The sequence below is a fragment of the Serinus canaria genome, chromosome 10 (genome assembly GCF_022539315.1).
Source record: "Serinus canaria isolate serCan28SL12 chromosome 10, serCan2020, whole genome shotgun sequence".
NCBI lineage: Eukaryota > Metazoa > Chordata > Aves > Passeriformes > Fringillidae > Serinus > Serinus canaria.
This window is the reverse complement of record NC_066324.1, coordinates 17,442,825-17,466,294: the sequence shown is the minus strand read 5'-3', so window position 1 is coordinate 17,466,294 and position 23,470 is coordinate 17,442,825. Positions and strand designations below refer to the sequence as shown.

At 51.3% G+C, this 23,470-nt stretch overlaps 1 protein-coding gene across 7 annotated transcripts in view; it reads left to right on the top strand.

Annotated features, from left to right (window-relative positions):
* Positions 1–276: 276 nt before the first annotated feature.
* CPEB1 (cytoplasmic polyadenylation element binding protein 1) overlaps positions 277–23,470 on the top strand; it is a 33,521-nt gene continuing 10,327 nt past the window's right edge. The window contains exons 1-3 of one of the 7 annotated variants that reach the window (XM_018913701.3): positions 277–587; positions 1,836–2,013; positions 11,361–11,549. In XM_018913701.3, coding sequence (XP_018769246.1) covers positions 1,938–2,013; positions 11,361–11,549 — 265 coding nt within the window. In that variant the 5' untranslated portion in view covers positions 277–587; positions 1,836–1,937. Of the gene's footprint in view, positions 588–1,835; positions 2,014–2,065; positions 3,278–8,329; positions 8,680–9,367; positions 11,097–11,360; positions 11,550–23,470 lie in introns of those variants that run through there. The other 6 variants (XM_018913705.3, XM_018913702.3, XM_018913698.3 and 3 more) reach the window with 6 other exon arrangements.

Genomic DNA, 23,470 nt, shown 5'->3' with positions numbered 1-23,470 from the left:
GGGGAAAGGAAGAGGGCAACATGCGGCCGGGAGTTTGGGCTAAAAAGGAGGCTGTGCCCTCTGAAACCGAGAAAGAAAGAAAGAAAGCCTATGTCCCAGTGGACAATCTCTCCCTTTATTCGAATAAAGTTGCAGGACTCCTCTGTCTCCTTTATGGACGCTGACTTTTCATAGCGTGATTTTTCTGCCCAGTTCTGAGCATTTCAATAGCCAAAGATCGCAGCCCTCAGCGCTGAAGAAATGCTAATAGTCCTAAAGGGGCTGGAGTTCTCCAGGAATTGTTCAGGTCCCGCCTGAAGGCACGGTGCGAGCTGTCCGTTCAGGAGCTTATTCCTGCTGCTGCCAGGACTGGGTTTCCTGTGCTTTTCACCTATGTGGTGGGTAGTTGGAGAAAAGGATCACATAGAGGGCGTTGAATGACGAGGTGGGGGGTGGAATGTAAGCGCTAGGCGTGGGCTGGGCTAATATTCCTGTCTCCTCGTGAAGTTCAGTTTAGACCAGCCTCCTTGAACGATCCACAAGGGGTCATTTGAAAGTAAAACCAGCTCGGTGCTTCAGGCTCGTTTGCGAGTGAAGCGGAACGGGAGGTAAGTGAGGCCGGAGACTTGCAGAAGCACATCCAAGCGGTGCCTATATTGTCTTCTTGACAAGTACGAACGGCCCAGTTTAGAGCTTCGGTGTGTTGGAGGAGCAGGGGCTCGTTTGCCAGACTTGATGCTCTTCAGTTCTTTGGGTTTGAGTTTAGCTTGATTTAATGGCCAGTATTCCTCTTTGGAGTCCGGGACTGGCGGGGTTGTGCCTCCCTGTGCCCCTCTCTTTAAAGCAGGTCTTAGCTGCCGGCGATACCGATGGCTCAGCATGTTCGGGGGCAGAGTTCTGCAGTGGCTTTTTGGGTGGTGGGTAGACCTCTCTTCGGCCTCAGAACGCTGGTAGAGATGATCTTAGCGGCTTCTGAATTGTCAAGAGGCTTGAATTTGGTGCAGCTGCTCCCGAAGGAGTCTGCATGTCAGTGGCTTGTGAGCAGAGCTGGGAAAGCAGCTGCTCTTCCCTGTTCTCTGGACCGGCACCGGGGTGCAGGAGGGGTTTGATGTTTCTCAGGAAGAAGCTTTACAAGAGGTGATCCTTTTTTAGGCTGGTCTCCAAGCCTTGATGCTGGTGGATCTGTATCCGTGCTGGGTTGTGCTAAAGCAGAGATGGTTTGGAGTAACTACCTTTGTGGTCAGGAGCTGCTACCTGAAGGGAAGATCAGGGTTTTGTCTTCTGCCTTTCCTCAGGATTTGGGGCTGGTTGATTAGCTGGGAAGGAGTGTTGTTTGGTTTTTTCTTTTCTGCAAACCTGAAGTGATTGCTGCTGACTTGGATCATTCCAAGATACTGCTCAGAACTCCAAGATGGGTAGTGAGGTGAGCCTTGTGCTCTTCTGCTGTGCAGAAGAGGAACTGCTGTGGTTCCTTGTGGTGTCTGCCTGGACCATGAGCATCCCACTTTTCCTTTGGGGTAGAAGGTGTGTACTCCTGTTAATCAGATCTCTGCTGGTGTTGTGATGGGCTGGAGAAAACCAGCAGGGAGCTGTGTTCACAGCCCAGCTGGTTTGCTGTGGCTGTCTGCCTGAAGTCCATCCGTGCTCCCTGTGTGTGATGGGCAGTCTGCTCCAGTGTGCTGTGCTGACAAATTGCTGACCCGTTTGCTTAACTGCTTCTTTAATGCCACGAATTGGGTTTGAGTGTTGCTAAGACCTAAGCTAATGTGAGTATTGGAGGCAGTCCAGGCTTTCCACAATGTGTTGAAAGCCGAGTACTTGCCTATTTGACACATGTACTGGTTCTTTTTTAACAGAAAGAAGATCCTGTGAGGAGCATAAAAGACTGCTGGGATAGCCCGAATGCCCCTGCACTTTCCACCTGCAGCAATGCAGATATATTCCGCCGAATAAATGCCATGTTGGACAACTCTCTGGATTTCAGTGGAGTCTGCACCACGCCTGTCACAAAAGGCAAATGTGACACCCTGCCAGGTGAGGGAGGGGGGCTGCTGGGTTGGGGAGGCACTTGGGAGCTGGTGGTGGTGATCCTCAGTGGTGTGGGTGCTGGCATGCCTGGTACCGTGGGAGGGGTCTTAGCTTGTGTGCCTGAAATGGGTAATCTCTGTATTCCCTGGCAGTGTGGAAGTGCCTGGGAAGGCTTGCTTGCCTCTCTGTGGTGCTGTAGGTCATGGTGGGCAGGATGTGAGTGCTCCCTGCCTGACCTGCCAACTGCTGGTGGGAATACCTCAGCAGACTCCTTTAGTCTGCCTCTCCTGGAGGCAGGATTCATCTACTCTCAAGGTTGGCCAGGCTGAGTTGCTGCATACATTGAAATTGCAAAAGAATTTTGAAAAACCATGTTTGCCACAGGTCAGTTAACATGCATGTAAGAGCACAGGTGGGTGCTGACTTCCCTGCAAAGCAAGCTTGGTGTGATGAAATCAGTGCTGCAAGCTTCTGTTTGCTCCAGGCTGAGGGGAGTGGGCATGTTCTGCTGCCTCAAGACAGAAGCTCTGTGCCAAAGCAGAGAGTGTTTGGTCTGGTCTTATTTTTATCCAAGTGAAGGACGTGCTTTTGTCCCTTTGCAGCAGCCTAGGTCTGCCAGTAAGTGTACCTGTGCCTGCTACTCCTTTTGCCAGCACACCTCTGAGCAGCAGTGCTCATGCCATGATTTGGGCACTGGAAAGGGATTGCTCTTGCCTCTCCAGCCTCTGAATTATGGGTCAATAAACACTTGAGCTGTTATTGGAAACAAACTGACCCCTCAGGATAGGTCCCAAAACAAAGTGGGAAGTAAAGGGCTGAACCTCCCCAGCTGATGACCTTGCAGGGTTCCCTGGGCAGAGCAGGTTTCTCTGCAGTCACGTGGAGACAGGGTTGCCTTGGCCTCGTGGGTAATCTGAGTTTAATCAAATGGGTGTGGAAAAAAGCTCTAACTGGGTGCCTGCGCACTGTGTGGGTCTGTTTGATGCCTGTACAGTGCAACTTTGTTCTGGGCTAACAAAATGACTGCTACCAGATGACTTCCAGTGCAGCTTAATCTCCTGGGTATTTGAGGACTTAGCAGTGTGGACCTGGGGCTGATCTGGCCATGTGATCCCACGCTGGCGAGGCAGAAATACCAGAGGAAGTGAATTGCCTGCTTCGAGGCCTGGATCCATCGCCAGCATTGCTTGAAACCTGTCTGGTAAAGTGGCATTGGAGGCTATGCTGGCTACTCCTGAGCAGTGGTGGTAGTGAATGTTAACCCTTTCAGGTTAGTGGTGCACTCTTAGATATTTGCTGCTGTGTTGAGCTGGTTTGCCTTGGGTTTTTTTTTTGGTCTCCTGGCACAGTAGTAGCCAGTGCTGTATCTGATCTGGATGCAGTGGAAGCATAAAGGAGAAATAAATGTAATACTTTTTTTATCTCCTTGCAGGGGGTGAATGAAAGTTATTTCTGGCTTCCTTGTTGAAATCTTTGCTATAGTCCTTCCTACTCAATTTGGAATGGGAATATTTCATAGACTCTTAGAACATGTTGATGGTATTTCCTGATTAAGTTTCAGCTTGCCAAAGTTAACCTGATTTATAAAGGAGATGTCTCTGCCTGCTTGAGCAGATTGATCATGTGAAGGTGTGGGTTAGTTCTGGTTTTGTGTCTGGGCTTAAGAGCTGGCACAGCAATTTTAACTTATAGTGCTGTGTTTGACTTTGATAACTCTTCTCTGAGGGATGGGGGTGTTTGCCTGGCACTGAAGTAGGAGTTCTTACTGACCTGCTGCTTGCAAGTCTGTGTGTTCTGTCACTTACTCTGGCTTTTTCCTAGGGGTGTCTGGAGCAGGAGGTCTTGCTGGAATGGTGATGCCTTGTCTGGAAACTCTTGAGTTTCCCAGTGTTGTTAAACTGCTTGTTTCAGGTGATAAGAGGAAGACCTCTCATAGGGCAAGTACACTGGCACTTATTTGTAAAAAAGAGGGGCTTCCTCTAGCAAATGTTATTTTGCTGCAGGGAAACCAAAGTTGTGCATTGGGGATGCCCTAAGCAGCTTTTTTTACCTGCTCTGGTAGCTGAAGACCAGTCTGACCAGTGAGTGCTGGGGACCAGGGTGGGGGCCTTGCTCAGCAGTAGTTATCTAAACCAGGAGGATTTTAGCTTGTGTCAAATCCCTTGTATAGTGACACAGATGCTGATGATGTGAGAAAAGAATTCCTCACTTCTCAAAGGATACTGGGCCCTGCTGAGCTGGGCTGGAGGAGGGCTGCCTTGGGCCAGTAGAAGTGTGAAGGTACTGATAAGAGAGCAACCTGGGCCAGCAGTTATCAGCTGTAAATTCGTGAATGAGTCAGCATCTGCCAAAGCATCAGCAGCTCAGTTACTGGTCTCCTTGCAGTCCCAGCCTTGTTTCCTTAATGTTGGAGCTGGATCCTCTGGGTAGGTAAGGAGGGCCTGAATGCAGCAGCTCTGCAAGTTTTGCCCTGTCTTTGGGCCTGAAAAGTGCAGGAGCTGCTCCTGATGTTTAATAGGTTGCTAATGAGAGTCTTCTCTGTGAAAAAGCTGGCAGTGTCAGCAAAGAAGTGAATCCTGGGGCATCTGTAATCTATAAATGGGGGAGTTACTTTGGCACCTGGACCCTGGCTTGGGTTGTGCAGAAATTCACACCTGATGGCTGTAAGGCTGAGCAGCTGATTGCTAAAATGCAGAATACAGTGCAGGTGGTTAAGCCTGGAGCAGGTTCTTGGAGCTGTTTGCCTTGCCCTTGAGTCAGCTTCTGGGTAGGGGATCAATGGAGCAGAGACCCTTCATCTCATGTGGTGTTTTGTCTTTGCTCCAAGTCAAGTCACTTCTGGAGAATTCCTGAGTCTGTGGGGTTTTTACTTGTGCAGGAGCAACTGTTAGTAAGACTAGATGATATGAAATTCCTTGCTTGGGCAGGCTTAAGAATCTGGAGGTCCACCATGAATGTAGTAGGTGAAAGGACTGTCTTTTTACAACTTAAACTCTTTTAATGGCAGAGCCTGGGGAAGAGACTTTATTCCAGCAGTAAATGCTTGGACTTCAATCTATTCATGGTCCCTCAAGCTTTTCAGTTGTCATCTTCAGGTCAAACTAAATTTATCCCGGCTTGGAGTTGTGTTGAAGAAGCCCCTTTGAGCACTAAGAGGATTACACGTGGTGGAGGAGAGATGGCAGAAGTTCATGACCTTTCACTAAAGCTATGGGGGAAGCACGTGTGGAGACACTTTACTGGGCTGACAGTGAGGCCGTGCTGGGATCAGTGCAGCAGCAGCCTGAGCAATGTGAGAGGACAGGCTGATTCAGCACTCCTGGATCCACACAGTCAGTGTTATCCCCTTCTGGGCAGAGCTGGGACTGCTGCTGCAGGTTCAGCTTGTCACACCTAAAGTTGGATGTCTGTAAAGATCAGTTTGCAGCTGATGATCCTCCTTTGGTGAACTTGGTTGCCTTGTCAGAGCCAGCTGTTGGGATGCCCGGGCTGACCACCCCCCTGAGGTTTGTGGGTAACTATTCCAGGAGCTCTCCAAACACCAGGCTCGGGGTGCTCTCCCAAATTGGGGTGCAGTGGTGTGGGGAGAGCTGTCATTGTAGAACCTGTCTGGTGGCTTCTGGGACAGGGTCATGGTGCTTCTCAACTGCTGCGTGTCCAGCTGCCTCAGTCCTCTCTGGAGAAAGGCAGCAGCTCCTCAGTGCACTCCTTAACCTCTGGTGGCTCTTTGTGTGGCACTGGAGATGGGAGAGGCAGTGTGGCCTTGACAGAGGCAGGAGTCAGCATCTCCTGATGGTGCTGCTGGAGCAGCTGCCTGTCCTTGAGCAGCTGCTGCACAAGGAATGTGCTTTTAAAGCTGTTGCATATGTTTATCACCTCTCTGAATAAGAACGTGGGCAAGGCCAGTTTCTTAACTTGGCTGCTGGTTCGTTTTCCAGGCTTTAAAGCTGGGCCTTGCTGGGGTGGAAGGTGCTGTTACATACACCAGCTTTTGAAACTGTAGGCACAACTTCCAGCTTTAGTAGAGCTGGGAGTAAAGCTCCCACGCTAGCCTTTGTTGCTGGTTTCAGCTGAAGGCAGTGCTTCGTTTAAAAGGAACTTTGAAGACACCTAGGTACCCCAGATGTCCCAGCAACGTCGATCTCTCATTCATTAAGCTCTGCTCATTTAACAGCAACAAAGCTGGCATTATTTTGCTCTAACTTGACAGTCTATTGTGTGAAGAAATGGGAGATGCTTAAATGACTTCCTTCGGGTGGGAGAGGCTCCAGGTGCCAAGTTCAGTGTTTAAAGGCTGTTAGTTGTGGCCCATCAGGCTCTAATGACTCTGTGGCTGCTTTATTTAAGGAAAACTGAAGGACAAATGCAAACCTAGACTAGCCGATGACTAAATCGGCTTCCTGTTTGCTCTTAACTGCAGTCAATTAATGACCTATCACTTGTTTAGCCGTCCAAAGAGTGTCTCTGAAACTGTAATGTAAATTCCTCTGCTCTTCCTCTGTGGCCCCAAGGAAACACTCCAGACAGCGCTGGATGCAGCTGACCTGATATACATGGTCTTGAATCAGGGAATAAAATGCTCTAGCATGCAGGGACCCAAATGGTAACTCTGCTCACCTGGAGGTACTGAGGCAGAGTAAGATTCTGAACAGGAGCTCACCTGAAGCTGGAAGAACCATTCTGCCTGCGCCAAAGAAATGCTGGATGCCACATATGCATCCAGAATAGGGAGATTCCACACCTGTGCCCCAGAAAAAGAGCAGACTTACTTCCCTTGGTCTTGTTGGCCTTTGGATTTGAAGTGTCACATGGCCAGATTTTTGCCTACACAATCATGATGCTTCTCTCTACTGGAAAGTGCCTCTAGTAATTGGGTTTTGTATCAGATATGCAGACAGAAGCAGGCCAGCGTTCTGCAGAGCAGGGACTTGGCCTAGAGCTGTTGTATTCTGCCGTGGTCACAGACTGGTGGTGTTCCTGAAGATCCAGCAGTTGTATGATTTGTTCTGAGCTCTGTCACTCAGGTTTTTGGTGCTGTAATTCTGTGACAGTCTCTGTTACTCTTGGAAGAGGGAGGCAGAGCAGCAAGACTGTTGCAGTGTCTCTTCCTTGGTTTCTGAAGTAGCTGTTTGCCAGCTGCTCAAGTGTTTGTGGTTATGGAATAAGGCAGACTCCTTCATCTGGCTGTGAAACAGGTCACGCAGCAGCGTCTCCACTTCAGGACCTTTGCAGATTGCAGGGGAGATGCTTAGTTGTGTTTCAGAAAAACCTCTTATGACTAGTAGGTTTATGGTGAACAAGTGCTTTTCTAAGTCCCTAATGATCTCCACTGCACTTTGGGAATACAACTGACTCATCTGACAGCTTTCACTTGGATATTTGTCTTGTGTGCAGAATGCACTTGAGAGGCTTAATTTTCAGGGATGCAATTCCCAGCCTTTACAGCTGGAGGTGCAGAGAAGTGTGAAAGGCAAAGCAATGCTGCTGCTGGCTGCTGCCTTCCTGTTTGTCTTCTGAAGACTTCTCCTCCTGGCTCTGGCTTCTCCACATTTGGTTTGGAAGCTGAGCCTTGGTCAGAACTCTAGTCCATGGGGTAAATCTGGTTTTGTTAGAGAAGAGAGTTTACAGCTGGGCTTATTCTGCTGCCCTCAATGCTTGGGGCCCGTTTGAGGAGGGGTTTAATCTGTATTCAGGCCCTGGTGGAAACCAGGATATGGGAGCAAAGGGAGAGCTGTCCTGGCTGTGGAGGTGGTAGGAATGGGATCTGACTTGGTTCATGTTTGCTTAACCATTCTGAGAAAACCCAGAGGAAGAAAAACTGTTTGCTGGATTGTTAGCTGGCCTTCCTGGATCTGGAAGGCTCAAAAACCTGAGCACCTTTGTGCTAGGTTGAAGCACCACCTTTCCAGAATGATGGCACAGAGATGCTGCTGCTATGGGCTGGGAACTGAATCATGCTCCCTGCTCCTCCTGCTCCCTTAACCCACAACCTGCCTGTGGATCACAGCTTCTGCTGTCAGGCCCTGTGGATCCTTCCCACGCAGGTTTAGGCTGTAATTTCCTAAATATTTTCTTGTTTGAAGTGCCTGGTTGGTGCAGCCATGCTGCATACCAGATCAAGGGAGAGAGCCAGGCTTAAAACTAACTCCCTGTGGCTTGGTTTTAACCAGATGAGCTCCCCAACCCAGCTTCCTGTGTGGAAACTCACCTGCCTCAAGTGGTGTGAGTGGGGAGGGTGGGCTGGGGTGGGGACAGGAGCTGGGCCTGTGGGAGCTGCCCTTGCCTGCAGGTGAGAGCTGAGCTCTGGAGATCCTCATCTTCAAGAGCCTTTGGAATGTCTTAAATCCAAGGCTCACAGTTAAAGTCTGGAAAATGCAGCTTTCCATGTGGGCAGTGGTGTGGAAAGCTGTCTGGCCTGTGCTGTGGTGTGGCCTGGCTACAGGGATCTCCTGGACAGGCCAGGAGGGAGTCACCCAGGAGAGACACTTGCTCCAAGGCCAGCGAGGGAGTGTTTTGTTAAGGACTTTGTTCTCATAATGCTGTTGAAATCAAACCCAACAGGCTTGGGAGGCAGCTCAGTCTCTCCCAGACGCTCGGGCACGAGCCCAGCACAGCGCCGCTCCCTCTGCCAGGATGGTTGGCTTCCAGTGGCAACTCCAGGGAAAAATCCAGGTTGGAAGGGCTTGTGCTGGTGGTTGGTGCTTGGAAAAATCTGCAGTAAAGCATTTGGGTTGGGCTGTGTCAGATTGCAAAGTGAAGTTATTTAGTATTTGGTCGGCGTTTAGTTATTCACAGCTTGAGGTTATGACTCTTAAACTGAATTTTTGTTGGAAGTTTAATTCTTCCTGCTCTAGTATCTGTTTAGTTTTTTTCTTCCTACAACAATTGATCGCTTTGTAACAAATCTCCAGACTCTTGACTTTTAAAAATAACTAGTCCAGAAATCTGTGTAAGTTCTCTTTGTTTTTTTAGTGGATGTTTTGCCTGGATGACCTGTATCTGTCTTTCAGCCTGGCTGGGAGTATTAAAGGGGAAGCAGCTTGAGCTGGTTGTTGGCTTCCGATGGGAAAAGGTCTAATTAAAAACTGCTGGTTATCTGAGTGGATTCTGCTCTGTGCTTCCACAGTTAGAGCTGTAACTGGATTGCAGGGAGTTTGTTTTTAATGTGGATTGAAGTCATCAGAGAGAATCATGGATCTTTTACTTGAATCTGATTTGGTTTGATGAAATGAAACAGTTTATTTCCTGAAAAATGCAGATAGTTAGGGAAAGCTCTGCTACTGCAGAGTGAGTGCTTCCTGTCACAGATAAATTTGTTCCCTATTTTCCTTATTTCTTAGTTGTGGGTTTCATCCAAGCTGTTGGGATTCAGGTTTTGCTGTGTGTCTGTATTCTGTGTCCGTGCTTTCCAGAAGATGAAGCTTGGTGGGAATTATTCTTTTGAGACCTAGCAAGATCCCTGGTCCCCAAAGGGAAGGGAGTCTCCTGCTGCCAGGGATCTCTGCACAGCACTCCTGCCTTTTCATAAAGGCAGGAATGTTACATATTCATACGGACAAGTTATGGTTGCTGTGGGAACTGAGTTGGCTGAGCACTGTGTCTTGATCCTCTCCTCCCTATGTTAGAGATGTCCAAAACAAGCCATCAAAAAACTGTCTGGGAAGAATTGATGCAGTGGAATACCATGCTGGAGATGCAGTGTGATGCTGTCAGAGGAATAGATGCTGTTACAGGTGCTTGGTAGTAATGTGACTGAATTGGCACTACAGCTTGTACTAGTACTACTAGGAGTAGGAAACACCCTGGTGGATGCTATCCTGGCGGAGTGCTGTGGAGGAGGCTGCAGCTGGGAGGGGGGAAGGTGACATGTTGCCAGCAGGTTATGGTTTTAAATGCTCTGATCCTGCCTGTGGTGCCTCAGTCCCCTCCCTGAGTTCAGGGCGTGCTGATGCTCCCAAAGTGCCATGGGGTGGAGGCAAGGGTCCTGCCTCTGGCAGCAGTGGCCTGTGTCACACGTAGGCTACCCAGCTGCCACCAGCCTTTGCCAGGGCTTTGCTCATGGGCATCTGAGTGGCATGGGCTGTGGAAAAGGAGGCCAGGAACGCTGTCTGGGATGTCTGGGGCTGCACGTGAGGGATGATGTGACAGACTGGAGCGACTGCGGAAGAGCCGGGAGCGGTGTGTGGAGTGAGGTGTACATCTGATGGCACAGTGGGAGTCTGTGGGGGCAGGGGGAGGAGGAGGAGACAGCTGCTGCTGCTTGGGAGTTGGCTTATAAATGCCCTCTGACTCAGATTTCGGGTAGCACAGCTGAGCATCTTGTGGTTTCACCAGCCCCCAGATCCCTGCGTTAAACTGGAATTCTCAGACTATGAACCTGCTGCGTTTCCTTAGGCTGTTGGCACGGCCTTAAACCAAGGCGAGAATCCGCATCTCCAGTACTGTAGGCTTGTGAACACCCTGCAAGGGAGGGGAGGGCTGGGAAAGGGGGGACCAGGCCGGCGAAAGGTAAACAGGCCATGAAAAATTCCTGGTGTGAAATGGGTCTGCTTGGTCCTCTTCCTCCTGTACCAGTGGGATGTGCCTGCTTGGGCTGGAGCAGGGCTGATGGGCTGCTCTCTGGGTAGTGGGGGTTGAAGGTTATCCTTGTTACTCAGGGGTAAACAATGCCGAGTCAGTGAGGCACAGTGGCCAGGCTCAACCAAACAGATTATGCCAGCAGAATTGCGAAGCTTTGCATCGGCTCTGAATCGGAGCCAGCAGCTGGAAGCTGGCCAGGACTAAAGTGTTTTTGGGTTTTGTGGGTGGAGGGAGGCGGGGACAGGAGAGCTGGGTAGCACTAAAACTAACTGTGCTCTGTCGCTGCTGCTCTCGTCGTTGCTGGGGGGACTGCTGCCTCCAGCCTGGTGTCTGCTGTGCCGACGAGCCCTGCTTTGTGCTGCCTGCCTCCCTGGTTTACTGGAACTGCTCCTCTTTCCTCCTGCTACCGTCTTGTCTGTCAGGGGAAATCTTTTCCTTTCTTCTTACCTTTATTTTGTAAGAGCTGATGCAGTTCTCTTGCATGGCAGAGTGACGTCACTGTCAGCACAGTAAGCATCAGCAGCCTGGTCACATGCTGACCCAGTCAGTAATGCAGACGGGATAGGAAGGTGGAGGGGCCTAGGGGGGTGGGGGGCTGGATTCTGGACATATGGTAGCCCTCCCTTTTGGGGTGCAACTGCTGGTTGCAGGAGCTGTGGCTTCAGAGCGACACGAGACCCGGCTTGGGGCTTAATGCTTTGGAAAACTCCTGCTTTAAAAAGAGAAAAACAGCCCTGAACTCTCAAGCTTCTGTTTGTTCTCCATCCGAGCAGACATCCAGGAGTCTGAAGAAGCAGTGGCAAGCAGGATGCTCTTCCCTACGTCCACGCAAGAGTCTTCCCGTGGCCTCCCAGACACCAACGATCTGTGCCTTGGCCTGCAGTCTCTCAACCTGACAGGGTGGGACAGACCCTGGAGCACCCAGGACTCTGACACTGCAGCACAAACCAGCACACAGTCCGGTGAGTCTGCTGACACATGCAGCAACAGTTGTTGGATTCTGTGTGTGTTTTTGGCCGGTTCCAAGCTAACGTGGAGCGATGTGCTTGTGTAACAGGGCGCTGGCGGCGGCTAATGGGGGCTTCTCGAGCCGTGCTGCTTGTGTAATGTGACAGCTGAGTTGGGGAGGCTGTGGCTGCCTGTGCCACAGCCCCCTCTGCTCTGCTGTCAGCTCACTGCAGATGAGAAGTGCCCGGGGTTGTTTTGCTCAGAGCTGTAACGCTGCTGGAGGAATAACCTCACCAGGAGAGGAGAAATCCTCTTGCTGTGTTTGGAGGGAGTGGGTGGGGGGTGTGGTGTCAGGAGGCTGAACACGCTGGGTAGGAGTGAGGCTGAACTTCGCTCCAGCAGCCTGAGGAAATCCCTGGTGGCAGGGAGCTCTGCAGGTGGGGAGGGGTGTGCTTGCAGAGGGTCTCCCCCGTGCCCAATTGCTAAAGTCCCGGCAGCCTCACTTGCCCAACTCTGCTGTGGGGTGTGGTACAGCCAGCACCCAACAACTTCAGCCAGGTTGGGGCTGGGTGGGAGACTTGGAGGGATCCTTCTCCACTCCCACGCTCAACTAGAAATAGCGGGCTGTGCCTGGCAGTGGGCTGCAGGAGATGCAGTGGAATGGCTTCTTGTTTTAACTCTTCTGGTCCAGCGCAAACCTACGTGATGGGCAGGGTGTGGGCTTGCAGCCACGCGCTGCTGGCTGGTGTGCCCTTCCCCCTTGATCCTCTCCAGTCTGCTTTTGCAGCTGGGATGGGCTGGGGGATTCCAGGGATGCTGGGTGCCCCCCTAGGGTCCAGTTAACTGTTTGAGGCACTGGCCTTCCCTGTAAAATCCCAGGAGGAAGGAGTGCTGCATGCACAAACTTAATTCATCCTCTCAGCCTGGTGTTGGAGCAGAGGGGTAAAACAGGGAAGAGTTCACTTGGTAGCCTTTGAGGCATGTAAAAACCAGTTTCACTAACAGTGTGTTCGTTTAAGTATCAGTCTGTGGAAAGATCTAGTGCTTTGGCAGAGTTTGTACAAGTACAGCCTGGTTGCTACAGAAACTCATCCCTTTATAGCAGCATGCTGCTGCTTTGTTAAAAGGGGAGTGCATCGCTGCACAGACTTTGGTGACACGGAGGCCCCAGGCATGGAGTTGGTGCTGACAGGAGTATAGATAGCTTTTTGAGTGGGGGAGCTGGGCAGTGGGGCTTGCCTGTGTAGATGTTTGCAGGGGCAAGGGGATGCTGTCCTGAGCATAGGAAGAGCTTCTGGGACACAGCCCTGAGTTGCTGCATGAGTTGTAAAAGTGCAAAAAAAAAAGTACTAGTGGGGTAGCAGAGTTTGAACAGCTCAATCTGCACAGCTCGTTTGAGTTTCTGCATTTAATTTCCACAAGACTTGGCATGTGGGGCCTGGCATGGGCACTTGAGGTCTGCCTGCAGCCCAGCTGCGGTAGCTTTATTAAGCTTTGCTCTGCTCCAATGAGCAAACCTCCACATGGTCCTGTGGGCTTCCCCTAATGAACCAGGGAATACCACACACTGCTGCCTGTACTTTCATTGCCAGCTGAGACCTCGAAGGAGGAAGGAGAAACAAGTTGTTAGTGTGCAGTGGGCCAGCCAGGTGCCTCAGAGCTCTGCTCTGAGCCTGTTCTGGCTGTGGGCAGACTGAGGCCCTGCTGTTCCCTGTGTCACAGGGTCTTTAATGGATGAAGAGCACACCTGGAGCAGGTGACATCCCCTGGAGTGACCCTGCTGCTCACAGCCCTGGCGCTGGGCTCGGCGCGCAGCGCGCTGCGGAAGGAGGCTGTCACGCGTGGGGGCAGCCCCTCAGTGCGGATGTCCCAGCTCCACCTGCTCCTCTGTAGCCATCTCCAGAGCACTCTTGGCCAGCTTCCTGCCAGCCTGCCTTGGCAGAGGCGTGAATGTCTCCGCAGTGCTCCGGCAGGCAGGCGAGCAGTGCTGGCATGAGCCCGGGGCGGGCTCTGCGCCTTGGAGGTTGGGTGGTGGGCTGGCATGGCCATGCTGATGGTGGGAATATACTGCTAAGGGGGGTGGAAGGGCTGCTGGTCTCAGGAGAGAGATTGAGTTGGAGAGGATTTGAAGGTGCTCTGGTGACCTCTCTGCTCACAGAGGGTGTATCTGGTGTCAGGTGCCCCCACTGACTGCAGTGCTTTGTGCTGGAGCTCCTGCCTGCCGCAGCAGCCTGGATAGAGCTGTGGAAAGGATCTTGCCTCAAGCACAGATCATCCTCTGATCTGTGCCCACTGGGTGGTTGTGACAAGTGTGGTAACAGCTGGTGGAAGATGGCACCCAGTGCTGTCTGAAGAGGCCTGTTTCTTCACTTCTGACTCCTGGTATTCCCATTAGTACACAGAGAGGGAGTTGGTGGGGTGTAAGACCTGCCCAAGTGCAGCTGTGCGGCTTGTGCAGAGCAGCCTCTGGCCTTCAGTGGCTGTGCAGAGGGTCCAGTGCCCTGTGGCTGGTGGTGTTGTGATCCTGAGACAATGTTCTCCTTCTCACTCCCACATTCCCTTTGCAGATGAGCAGCAGCTGGGCCAGGAGTGCCTCATGGTCTGGGCTGATGTTACTCTTCTGCTCTCAGAGCTGTGGGGATGGTATGAGCTGGCCAGGGAGGTGAAAGGCTGGTCCTGTGCACAACTTTGTGTTGCTTCAGCCACCCGCACCTCCTATCTCTGTGGGGCCTTAGCCCTTCCTCAGGGCCCTGGAGGAGTGGCAGTGGAGCTCCTTGGGAGCAGAGGGCTTGTATTTCAGAAGTGTTTTATGAAAGGTTGTGGAATGCTCTGGGTGGCTGAAAAGTGTCCCGTGTCTGAAAGTTCTGTGGGTCTGAGGAGCTGGCAGATGCTGGTGCTTCCAGGTGGCCTGTCCATGCAGTGATGGAAAGAGGGAGGATATGTAGAGGATGTTGCTGTGTCTGAGTGCTGCTGGGGTCTCCATCGGGGTGTCCTGCAGGCAGGTGAGGCTGCGGCAGTGCTGGGCACGGGGGAGGGCTGGCACTGCCAAGCAAACTGTTGTGCTGCTGGCACCCAAGCGCTTGGAAGGTTCCAGCAGTGACTCAGCTGTGCAGACCCACAGAGAGGTGGCTGGAAGGGTGGAAATGCAACAAAATAGCTATCAATCAGGCTAAAAATATTGCTGATGTGGTCCCCTGCAGTGCTGTGCTTGAGTACTGATGAGCTGGGACCTCTTCTCCTCTGTATAGTCCCTGCCAGCACGGAGCTTCCTCAGCTTGGGAAGGACCTTTGGCTGCAGAGCCTTCTGGTGTCACCTTGTGCTCCCAGGGCGTTGTCACCACAGCTTGGTGCAGTAGGAGCACATGCCAGCTGATTGTGGGCTGGAGAACAGTGGGGCTGGTTTTTATGCCCCAGTCCTGCCTACATCCCCTGTTCCCAAAGGGCTGCTGAGCCCCCTGCGCCCAGACAGGGTTATTTGTGAGGAGTTTTCCTTCTGCACCAGGCCTGTAATGCACAGAGGGCGTGTGCTGAGCTCTGGGGAGTGTGCCAGAGGCACTGCTGGTGCCTGGAGAGGCTCTCTGGAGGCAGTGGCTGCTGCAGGCTCGAGCTGCTGGCACTTCCTGGCTGTAGGATTGAGCTGCTGTCTCACAGCCGGCAAAGTGTCTCAAACCCTCTGCTGCCACTAGATCTGTCAGGCTGGAAATACTTCAGTAAGTCCCAGCACCCTTCTCTGTGACCTGGGGAGGGACTTGTGCAGGAAGCTGGCCTTTAACACTTGCAGTCCTGCCATTCTGTGTTTCTTGAGGCTGTTTCCCTGTGTTTAGCCTCTGAGTAGGCGAGCAGGTGTGCTGAGATCTGAGTTCAGAGGCAAGGAGGGGTTAAGAGGCAGCAAGGTGGGACTGCCCTTGATGATATCCTTTACCTTCACTGCCCTGTTTCTCAGGGGGTGCAGGTAAATGGGGCCTCGATCCAGTTTTTGCCTGGAGAGCAGCAGTGCACAGCAGATTTTTGGGTCTCCCTGCCTGGCTTTCAGCCTGTGTGCCAGCTGCTCAGTCTGGCTGGTCTGTCCTGCCCTACATTGGGAGCTGTCCCTATGTGGGACAGCAGACTTGCCCACAGGGAAATCATCCTAAAACCAGTCTGTTAACACTAAGTCTGCAGTGCTAACCTGGGAGTGCTTTTAGCAGGATCAGGTCCCCTGTAGAGGATGTTGGGCTCTTGAGGTGAGGTCTTCCTGCTGGCATCTGATGGAGCCCCTTGCTGCATCTGCCTCTCTGCTTGTTGTGTGACCCTAAAGCTGCTGGTGCAGCAACAGATTTGAGCTTTTCCTTGGATTTGCTCTTGAGACTGCAGCTCCAGCCTCATCTGTGCCCTCTGCGGGGTGGCTGCTGCTGTCTCATTCTCCAGCCTGCAAGGTTGCAGCTCCTGTCGCTCTGGTTCTGGGGAAATGGCCCATGGTAGGAAAATGCTGCTGAATCTTTCCAGCCCTTGGCTCTTCTGCTTCCCAGAGCACAGCAACTCATTTTTGCAATAAGCTTGCTTATCTGTAGTTGCTTAAAATCTGCCAGGCTGGAGCTGCGGGCAGTCTGTTGTGTGTTGCCTGGTAGATAGTGAGGCCTCAGAGCACGAATCTCTCTGAAGTCTTCAAGGCAAAGCCCCATCTGAAAGATGAAAGAAAAGACCTGTTGCACAGGAAGAACGGTTGTTGTCATGGACTCCTTGCCTTTCTCCTTGATAACAGCAGGAGGGATTCATAAGCTGCTCCCCGAGGTCAGGCTGCTTTCAGAGTGTCCTCAAATGCTGTGTGTGGTGGAGGGCACCTGAGCCCCCCAGGGGAGAGGTGCTGCTCAGCCTGGGGTGGCTGTTTATAAATACAGCATGGCAGTGACTGGCTTTCCTCAAGCTGTTGGTTTGAGTGGTTGGATGCAGAGCTTGGGGCAGAGGATTTGGGTCCCCAGTTCTCCATCTGTTTAATTTGCTGCATGGCTAAGCCATGCCAAGCTCCATAGAGCTCTCCTTTGTGCATGTCCAGGTCTCTCCTTGATGTTTTTCCTGCTGTCTTTTGGGCAAGTGGCTTCAGCTGACCTAGGTGTGTCCTCAGCTCTTGGGTATTCTGGCTTGCCTGTGTAAATCCTTCTCCTTGTGCCAGGGGAAGATTTCAGAGGTGCATCCTGATGGAGAGCTCAGTGTCTGGACAGCACTAGGTTGGCATCAGAATCTCCAAGGATGATTTTTTCCTGCTCTGTAATGAAAGAGGTGCTTTGGGTGTGGGGGGAGAGCACTTCACCTGAGTGATACCTACTTCCATCTAAGCCCAAGTATGCCCAGGAAACTCAGTGAAAGGTTCCTTTGTGCTGCTGGGATGAGGAGGGAAGGGCAACTCCTGCTCACCCTGTGCCTGGTTCAGGAAAATAGGTATCCAGTGTTTTGGTGGTGGTCCTGAATTACATGTTCTTGCTTTGTTCCCTTGAAAGGAAGACAGACTTTCCCAGCAGCCTGGTTCTTTGGGAGCAGCTTGCTGTAGTAATGGAAGCAGAGATGTGGTGGTGGTTTTGCTTTCTGTGTGAAGGTTGTGGATGACAACAGTGTAAGGGCACCAAGCTGGGAGCTGGTTTGGCTCTCTGGGTCTCCTGCTTGGTGCTGGTATTGCAGGAGTACCTGAGACAGCCTTACTAAGAGCTTGTCCCATACCATCCTAGTGCTTGTAGCACTCTTCTAAGGACTTACTTGATGTGGGTGCTTAATGGGCACTTGTTCCTTGAATGTGTTTCCATAAGAGCTGCTCCTGCTCAGTGGTCTGATTCCTCAGTGCTTGGCTCCAGCCACCCGTGCTGAAGAGTGGGAAGCACTTAAAAGCTGCACACTGCTCATGTGGCAGCAGTATTTGATCCTTAACAGAATAAAATATGTATCAAATAAGTAAAAGAAGTATCAAACCTGAGTTTGCAATTGGTTTCTAAAGGAAGTTGCTCTCAGTCCAACTCTTAAAGCTTCCATTTGAGCAGCTTCTCCTAAAATAGATTTATTTTTATCTGCGCTGATGCTGTAAAACAGAAGATGCAAATAGAGGAGTAACTGGAACAGGAACCCAACCAGCATCTCTGCTTGTATTCAGCCAGACCTGAAACGGGTCAGGGCAGCTCCAGTCCTATGCTGGAGGCAGCTTGTTGGAGCAGGCATGTACCACCCAAAACCCTCCCCTTGGCTTCTCCTAGGGAGGGCTGTTTGATTGTGGCCTCTGGAGCAGCCCTGTGGCACTGTTCAGTAGTGATTTTGAGAGCATTTCTCTTGGCTCACTCAGGAACTGAGCCTTAGAAGGCACATTCCCTTCCAGGGAGAGCATTGGAGCTGCTCTTTGGTGGGCCTCACTGCCCCAGGCAATTCATGGCTTAGTCTTTCCTGTGATTGATATGGAGGTAGCAGCAGGGAGAGTGGTTTAGTGTTTGCAAGCCCTGGCCTGGAGTAGGATTCATCCCCAAAATGGCATCAGTCAAAGCAGAGATGAGGTTTTCCTGCAGCCCTTGCACTGCTGCATGTCTAAGCAGTGGATGTGAGGTTTCCTTGCTGGGCAGAAGTGACTCAAAAGGCTGTGCTGCTGCTCCATCAGGAGCATGGGAGCTTTCTAGAAGAGGTCTTGAATGTGTTTTTGACTCAGTGCCTTTACTGCAAACTCTCCAGCATGTGCTGAGACAAGTGCTTCCACATGGAGCTGGTTAGGGAACAGCTTTTGGACCTGCTCTCCCAGTGTGCCTGTAGCAGAGGCTTGTGGGCCCTCTGCAGTGCTCTTGGCAGGCTGGGGCAGCTCCAGTTGGAAGGTTGAGGTTATCCAGACCAGCTCTTGCTCAGAGCAGGGTAGGAAAGCTGCTGGAGAGGGGCAGAAATGTAGCCCAAGGGGGCTCCAAAAACTATTCCTGCCTAGCTGTTTCCACAAAAACACATTAAGTGTGTACCTCCCCTGAGCTGGCTTGGGAATCATCCCCTTCCAAAGGATGCTGTGGTCCTTGAGCTGTCTGCACAGAGGCTGAGTGGTGCTGTTGTAGGGCTGGGGCACTGGGCAAGGCATCTCCAGCCAGGGTTGGACTTTCTATCCACATCTGCAAGCTCACTTCTCCTGTGCCTGGTCCCTTAGGTGGTGACAAAACAGCTGAATCACAGGTGCTGTCTGTGCTGCTGCCAGCACAGAGGCTGCTCTCGGGCACAGCAGCTGGTGCCACACATTTGAGATGGCCATGGGGCCATCCCTCCTTGCCCCTCTGCCTGGTTTTCTCCCCAGGAGTGTGGAGGGGAAGGTGAGGCAAACTCCCAAGCTGTGATGCTAAGTGGTGCAGACCTCTGGAAGGTAACAGGGAACCTACACCACTGGTGGGGTTGGGGAATGCCAGTTTGGCAGTGGCTTTATTCCAGCTGAAGGCCTTAGTGAGGCTTGTGTGCCATTTCCCAAACAAAATTGAGTTTTGGGACTAAAGTCTGTCTTTTTTCCAGTTGTTTTTCCTCCACTGCAGCCTGCAGAGGGGTCTGGCCAACACCCTGCCCTCTTTCCAGAGAGTCCCCCTTCTAAAGGTGTATCCTGGCCTTGACACCCCCAAACTGTGATGCAGCTGAGGGTGAGTCACTCACCCTTGCTATCACGTCAGGTAACACAGCACAGTTTGCACCCTAGATGTTGCAGCAGATAATTGAGAGGAGTTTGGTACTTAAATATAGAAGTGTTTGTTCTTGAGGCTTGCAAAGCTGAAGCTTGTTGTGCAGAATTTGACCTGAATATGTTGGCTTTTAAATCTCTCTGGGACTGATACATGTTAAAACCTGCTGTATTTCAGTGTTCTGATCTTTTTAAAGACAACTGTGGTTGTGGCAGCCTGCTTAGTGAATGCAATTACCTGGGCACTTGTAATCCTGAATTGCATTTTAGCTGTCTTTTCTGATTTTTATATTTACCTTGGGCAGCTGTTTTCTCTTCCTAGAAACACAGAGGAGTAAATTCCCTGCTTCAGGAAGCTGTGAGCCTTGTTGTCAGCCGGGCCCTGCTCTCAGTGCCAGCAGAGGACCAGTGCTCTCAGATGTTAATGCAATAATCTTCTACTTGTTCCCAGTTATGCTGCTGTTTCCATTTTTCAGGGCAAGTGACTTACCATGTTGGTGCCAGAACCAAGAATAGACCTCAGGTGTCCTGACTCTAATTCTGTGGTTCAGCTGTGGGATCATGCTGCCTTTTTTTATTCCCCTGCCCCCTTCTTAGCAAACCAGAAATAGCTGCCAGAATATCTTCAGTTTTTCTTCGCCCCAAATGAAGAATCTGTGAGGGCAGAGGTTCCTCTTTTGTAGTTCAGGAAAAAAAAATGGGCTCTGCTGTAGGTCCTACTTAGATGGTGTTTGCTGCTGCTTTGATTACATCTGCAGTTCTGAGAGGTGCTTTTCTCCAGAGCTGGTAGTTGGCTCAAGATTATTGGGGCTTCTGTGGTTTTACAGCTTGGAGAGGACAGTGTGCCTTGGACTTTGCATGGCTCCTCTAATAACAGCACTGACTGGTTTTTTTCAGTGGAGTAATGGGAATGTAATGAAAATTGAAGGATTTGAGCAGGGCAGATCCTCTGGATGTATCCAGTGTGCTGCTCAGGTGAGCTCCAGGGTTTTAAGGACACAGTTCCCTCCACCTCTGGGCCTTGTCCCATGGCTGCTCCACTTAAGAGGAAGACATTTTTGTGCCACTGCTCTTGCTGCAGCTTTTCCTTGGATTTTTTTTTTTTTGTGTCTTTGTCCTGTGTGCTCCAGCCCCATATTTGCCACTGCAGCTGCTGCTGGCCACATTTCAGTCAATGTTCCCGTGCAGGCGGCTCCAGGTCCCACAGCTGCAGGTGAGAAGTGCTGAAATTTAGGATTAGACTGGAGTGTTGGTCACCCCTTCCCTGCCATGAGCTTTGAGCTGTTTGGTGCTGCTGTGTGGGAGGGTAAGCTGCTCACCCTGGCAGCTTGTCTGGCTGTGGCACTGCTGAACTACAGCTGTAGGAGCTGGTTGAGGTGCCCATTTGCTTTTCAGACATGCAAATGTTTCTCTTGCCACTGAGTTTCTCAGTGTCTGTAGGAGGTGCTGCTTTTTGGCTGACTAAAACATTCAGCTTGCTCCCACCCCACCAGGGCAGAGCTTGGCTGGGTGGTAAAAACTGCAGACGAGCTGTTTTTCTGGAATTGCAGCAGGCTATTGTTTAGGACATTAGCCTTTTTTTTTTTTTTTTAACTTTACAAGCTTATTTGATGCATGACAAAAGAAAGTGCACTGTATTCAGTCTCCAGGGCCTCAATCACACTGCTTCTCTCCTCTGCTGCCCTGCCCCAAATGTGTATATGGTGCTGCAGCCTCTGGGCATGGCCTGTGTCACCGAAACCTGGCTCTTCCTCCTGGTAAAGAGCATTCCTGCTCTGTGGGGAGATCCAGCCAGAAAGGTGAACTTCCAGCCTGTGTAGTAGTTGGTGGATGCAGCAGGAGGTCTTAACAGCCTTGCCATCTTTCTTGTGAAAGATGCCTTTCTTGTGAAAGCCTTGCCATCTTTCTTGCCATCTCTGAGCAGGTGAACTTGTGAAGATGGCAGTGTCTGTCTCGCTGGAGGTGCCAGCCTGCAGAGGTGACCTTTGAAGGCCTTGCTCAGACATGTCCTGGACTTTACAAAGTAGGCTTTTTCAGCCCTGCAGTGAGTTTCTAAAGGCTGGAACACATCTCCAGAGCATTACAGCTGAAAGTGTGTGTGCTCCTCTGGCCCTGGGGCTGTGGCCAGGGCGGTGTCACGCAGCCTGTGCACAGAGTCTGTGGGTGCCAGACACAGCTGGCAGCTCAAGGACCAGGCCTGGCACACTGCTCCTGCAGCAGGAGGTCCTTGGCCCGCTCTCCATGTGTCTCCAGGGCCACGTGGCAAATGCTCTTCTCAGCCATGGGGGAGCTCCCAATGATGTTCTTTCTCCAGACTCAGAACTTGAGTGGATGGACCTGGGCAGCTGCTGGATTAGGGGGATTTTTGTTCTGGGCAAGACTCAGTTTCTGGATAATTTGATTTAACTGATGGACCAGGGAGTGAAGAACATCAGCACAGATCTTGTATGCTGGTGGCAGGGTGGTCTCCCACAGAGAGAGCATGAAGCATTTTGTTCAAAGGGCAGTGTGGAGGTAGCTGAGGTTTGGTCAGCTCTGTCCATCAGGCATAAACTCAGTGGATGCTCCATGTGAAGTGTCTGGGTGTGGCACTTGGGGCTCTGGTCTAGCTGGTAAAGTGGTGATTGGTCAAATGTTGAACTCTATATTGGAGGTCTTCTCCAACCTAAATGATCCTATTGCTCTTAAGGTGTTATCCAAGGGCAATAAACTGTCACTTGTCATCAGCATAGTGGTTATTTTCCCAGAACCCTTCTTTCCCTGAGCTGCCACCACCAGCAATCCTTGGGGCTCATCTTTACATTCATGTCTTACTGAATAGGCATGGGCAAAGCTGCTAGGAAGGTCTACATGTCAAATGGCTGCAAATTACAGTGTACAGGGAAGAACTGTGTGCTCCAGGGTCCTGGGCAGGTGCTTAAATTGCATGGCTTACCTGGTGGATGGAGTAGTAAAAGCTGTTCCTAGTGCTTGGATTGGACATCTTGCTGTTGGGACACTTTCCCAAAGTGTGCTCTGAATTGCAGCTTGTGCAGGTGGAGTGATCTGCTTGTTAGTGTAAACTCACATTCATTGTGGTAGTTCAGTGATTGGCTGTGGGATTTAAAGGATAATTTGGGGTCTGCAGGTAGAGATGACCTCAAGAGTTGAAACCAGCCCTGTGGGCTCATGGCTTGTTTCTGTCAGGTGTCTGGCTGAGGTATGATGGGTCTGGGAGTCTTGAGTGTGCTCCCCTGGGCTTCTTTAGGGGTGCTGGGTTGATGCAGGAATAATGGTGTATCCAAACAGCAGTTACTAGGGAAAGCTCAGCTAGGGAAAGGGAGCACTTTTGAAAAGTGCTCCTTCTCCAGGGAGTGGCCTGTGTGGCCAGGACCTGGCAGTGCCATATGGTGTCATGGCTGTTCACAGAGCCCAGAGGTGCCAGTGCTGGGCTGGCACCCCCAGAGATGGAGCAGAGTGCACTGCCTCTGTGTCAGGCATTAGAGCTGCAGCAGCAAGTCAAAAGTCAGTGCCCAGATTCTATTAAAAGCTCCTTTTCTGCTGTCCCCTGCAGAGGAGCATTGCCATGTGCCTCCCTTGCTGCATGAGCAGAGGTGGGAGAAGTTCCAGAAGCTCTTGGTGTGTGAGTGGTGAATGGGAGTCATGTTGACCCCCAAGTTAAAATTTCCCCCCTAGGTGTGAAAAATACTTCTTTGCACTTATGTTCTTTTCTTACCCTGAGTAGTTCTGTGATACTTGCTTTTTCACTTTGGGCCTTTAAGGGATGCTCTTAACTCCAGGAATTGCTGATGCATCTTGCTTGTGTGTTGGAAATTATTTTTCCCTTACGTGAGCTGTCTGCTTGGAAGGGGAGACAAGGCCAACTCCCCAGGCAGAAGTGTGGCCCCAGTGCCTTGAAAGTTTTTTTTTAGGTGGGCAGCCTCTGTTGGGCTCTTGTGTCCCATTCCTCAGGAGGGGTTTGGTGGGTTGGAGCAGGGAGTTTGATCAGGATGCCTTTGGGATAGTGCTGAGGAATATGATCTGGGTGTCTCATGCAGGTGTTTCCTAGGCTACCTGCACAGCTTGGCATCGGGGCCCACAGCCTGGTCACAGAGCAAGGGTAAAAGAGGAAATGCTGAGTTTGACTCATGGCTTTTCCTCCCAATGTCCCTGTGAGTGGCTGTGGGTACCAGGTGAAGCTGAGTCAGGCCCACTTGGGTGATATGGGGTCTCCCATGAGCTCAGTTTGTCCTGCAGAGTGTGTAATCAAGTGCTGCCAGTGCAGAGCTGTCAAAGCTGCTGGACTGGATGGAA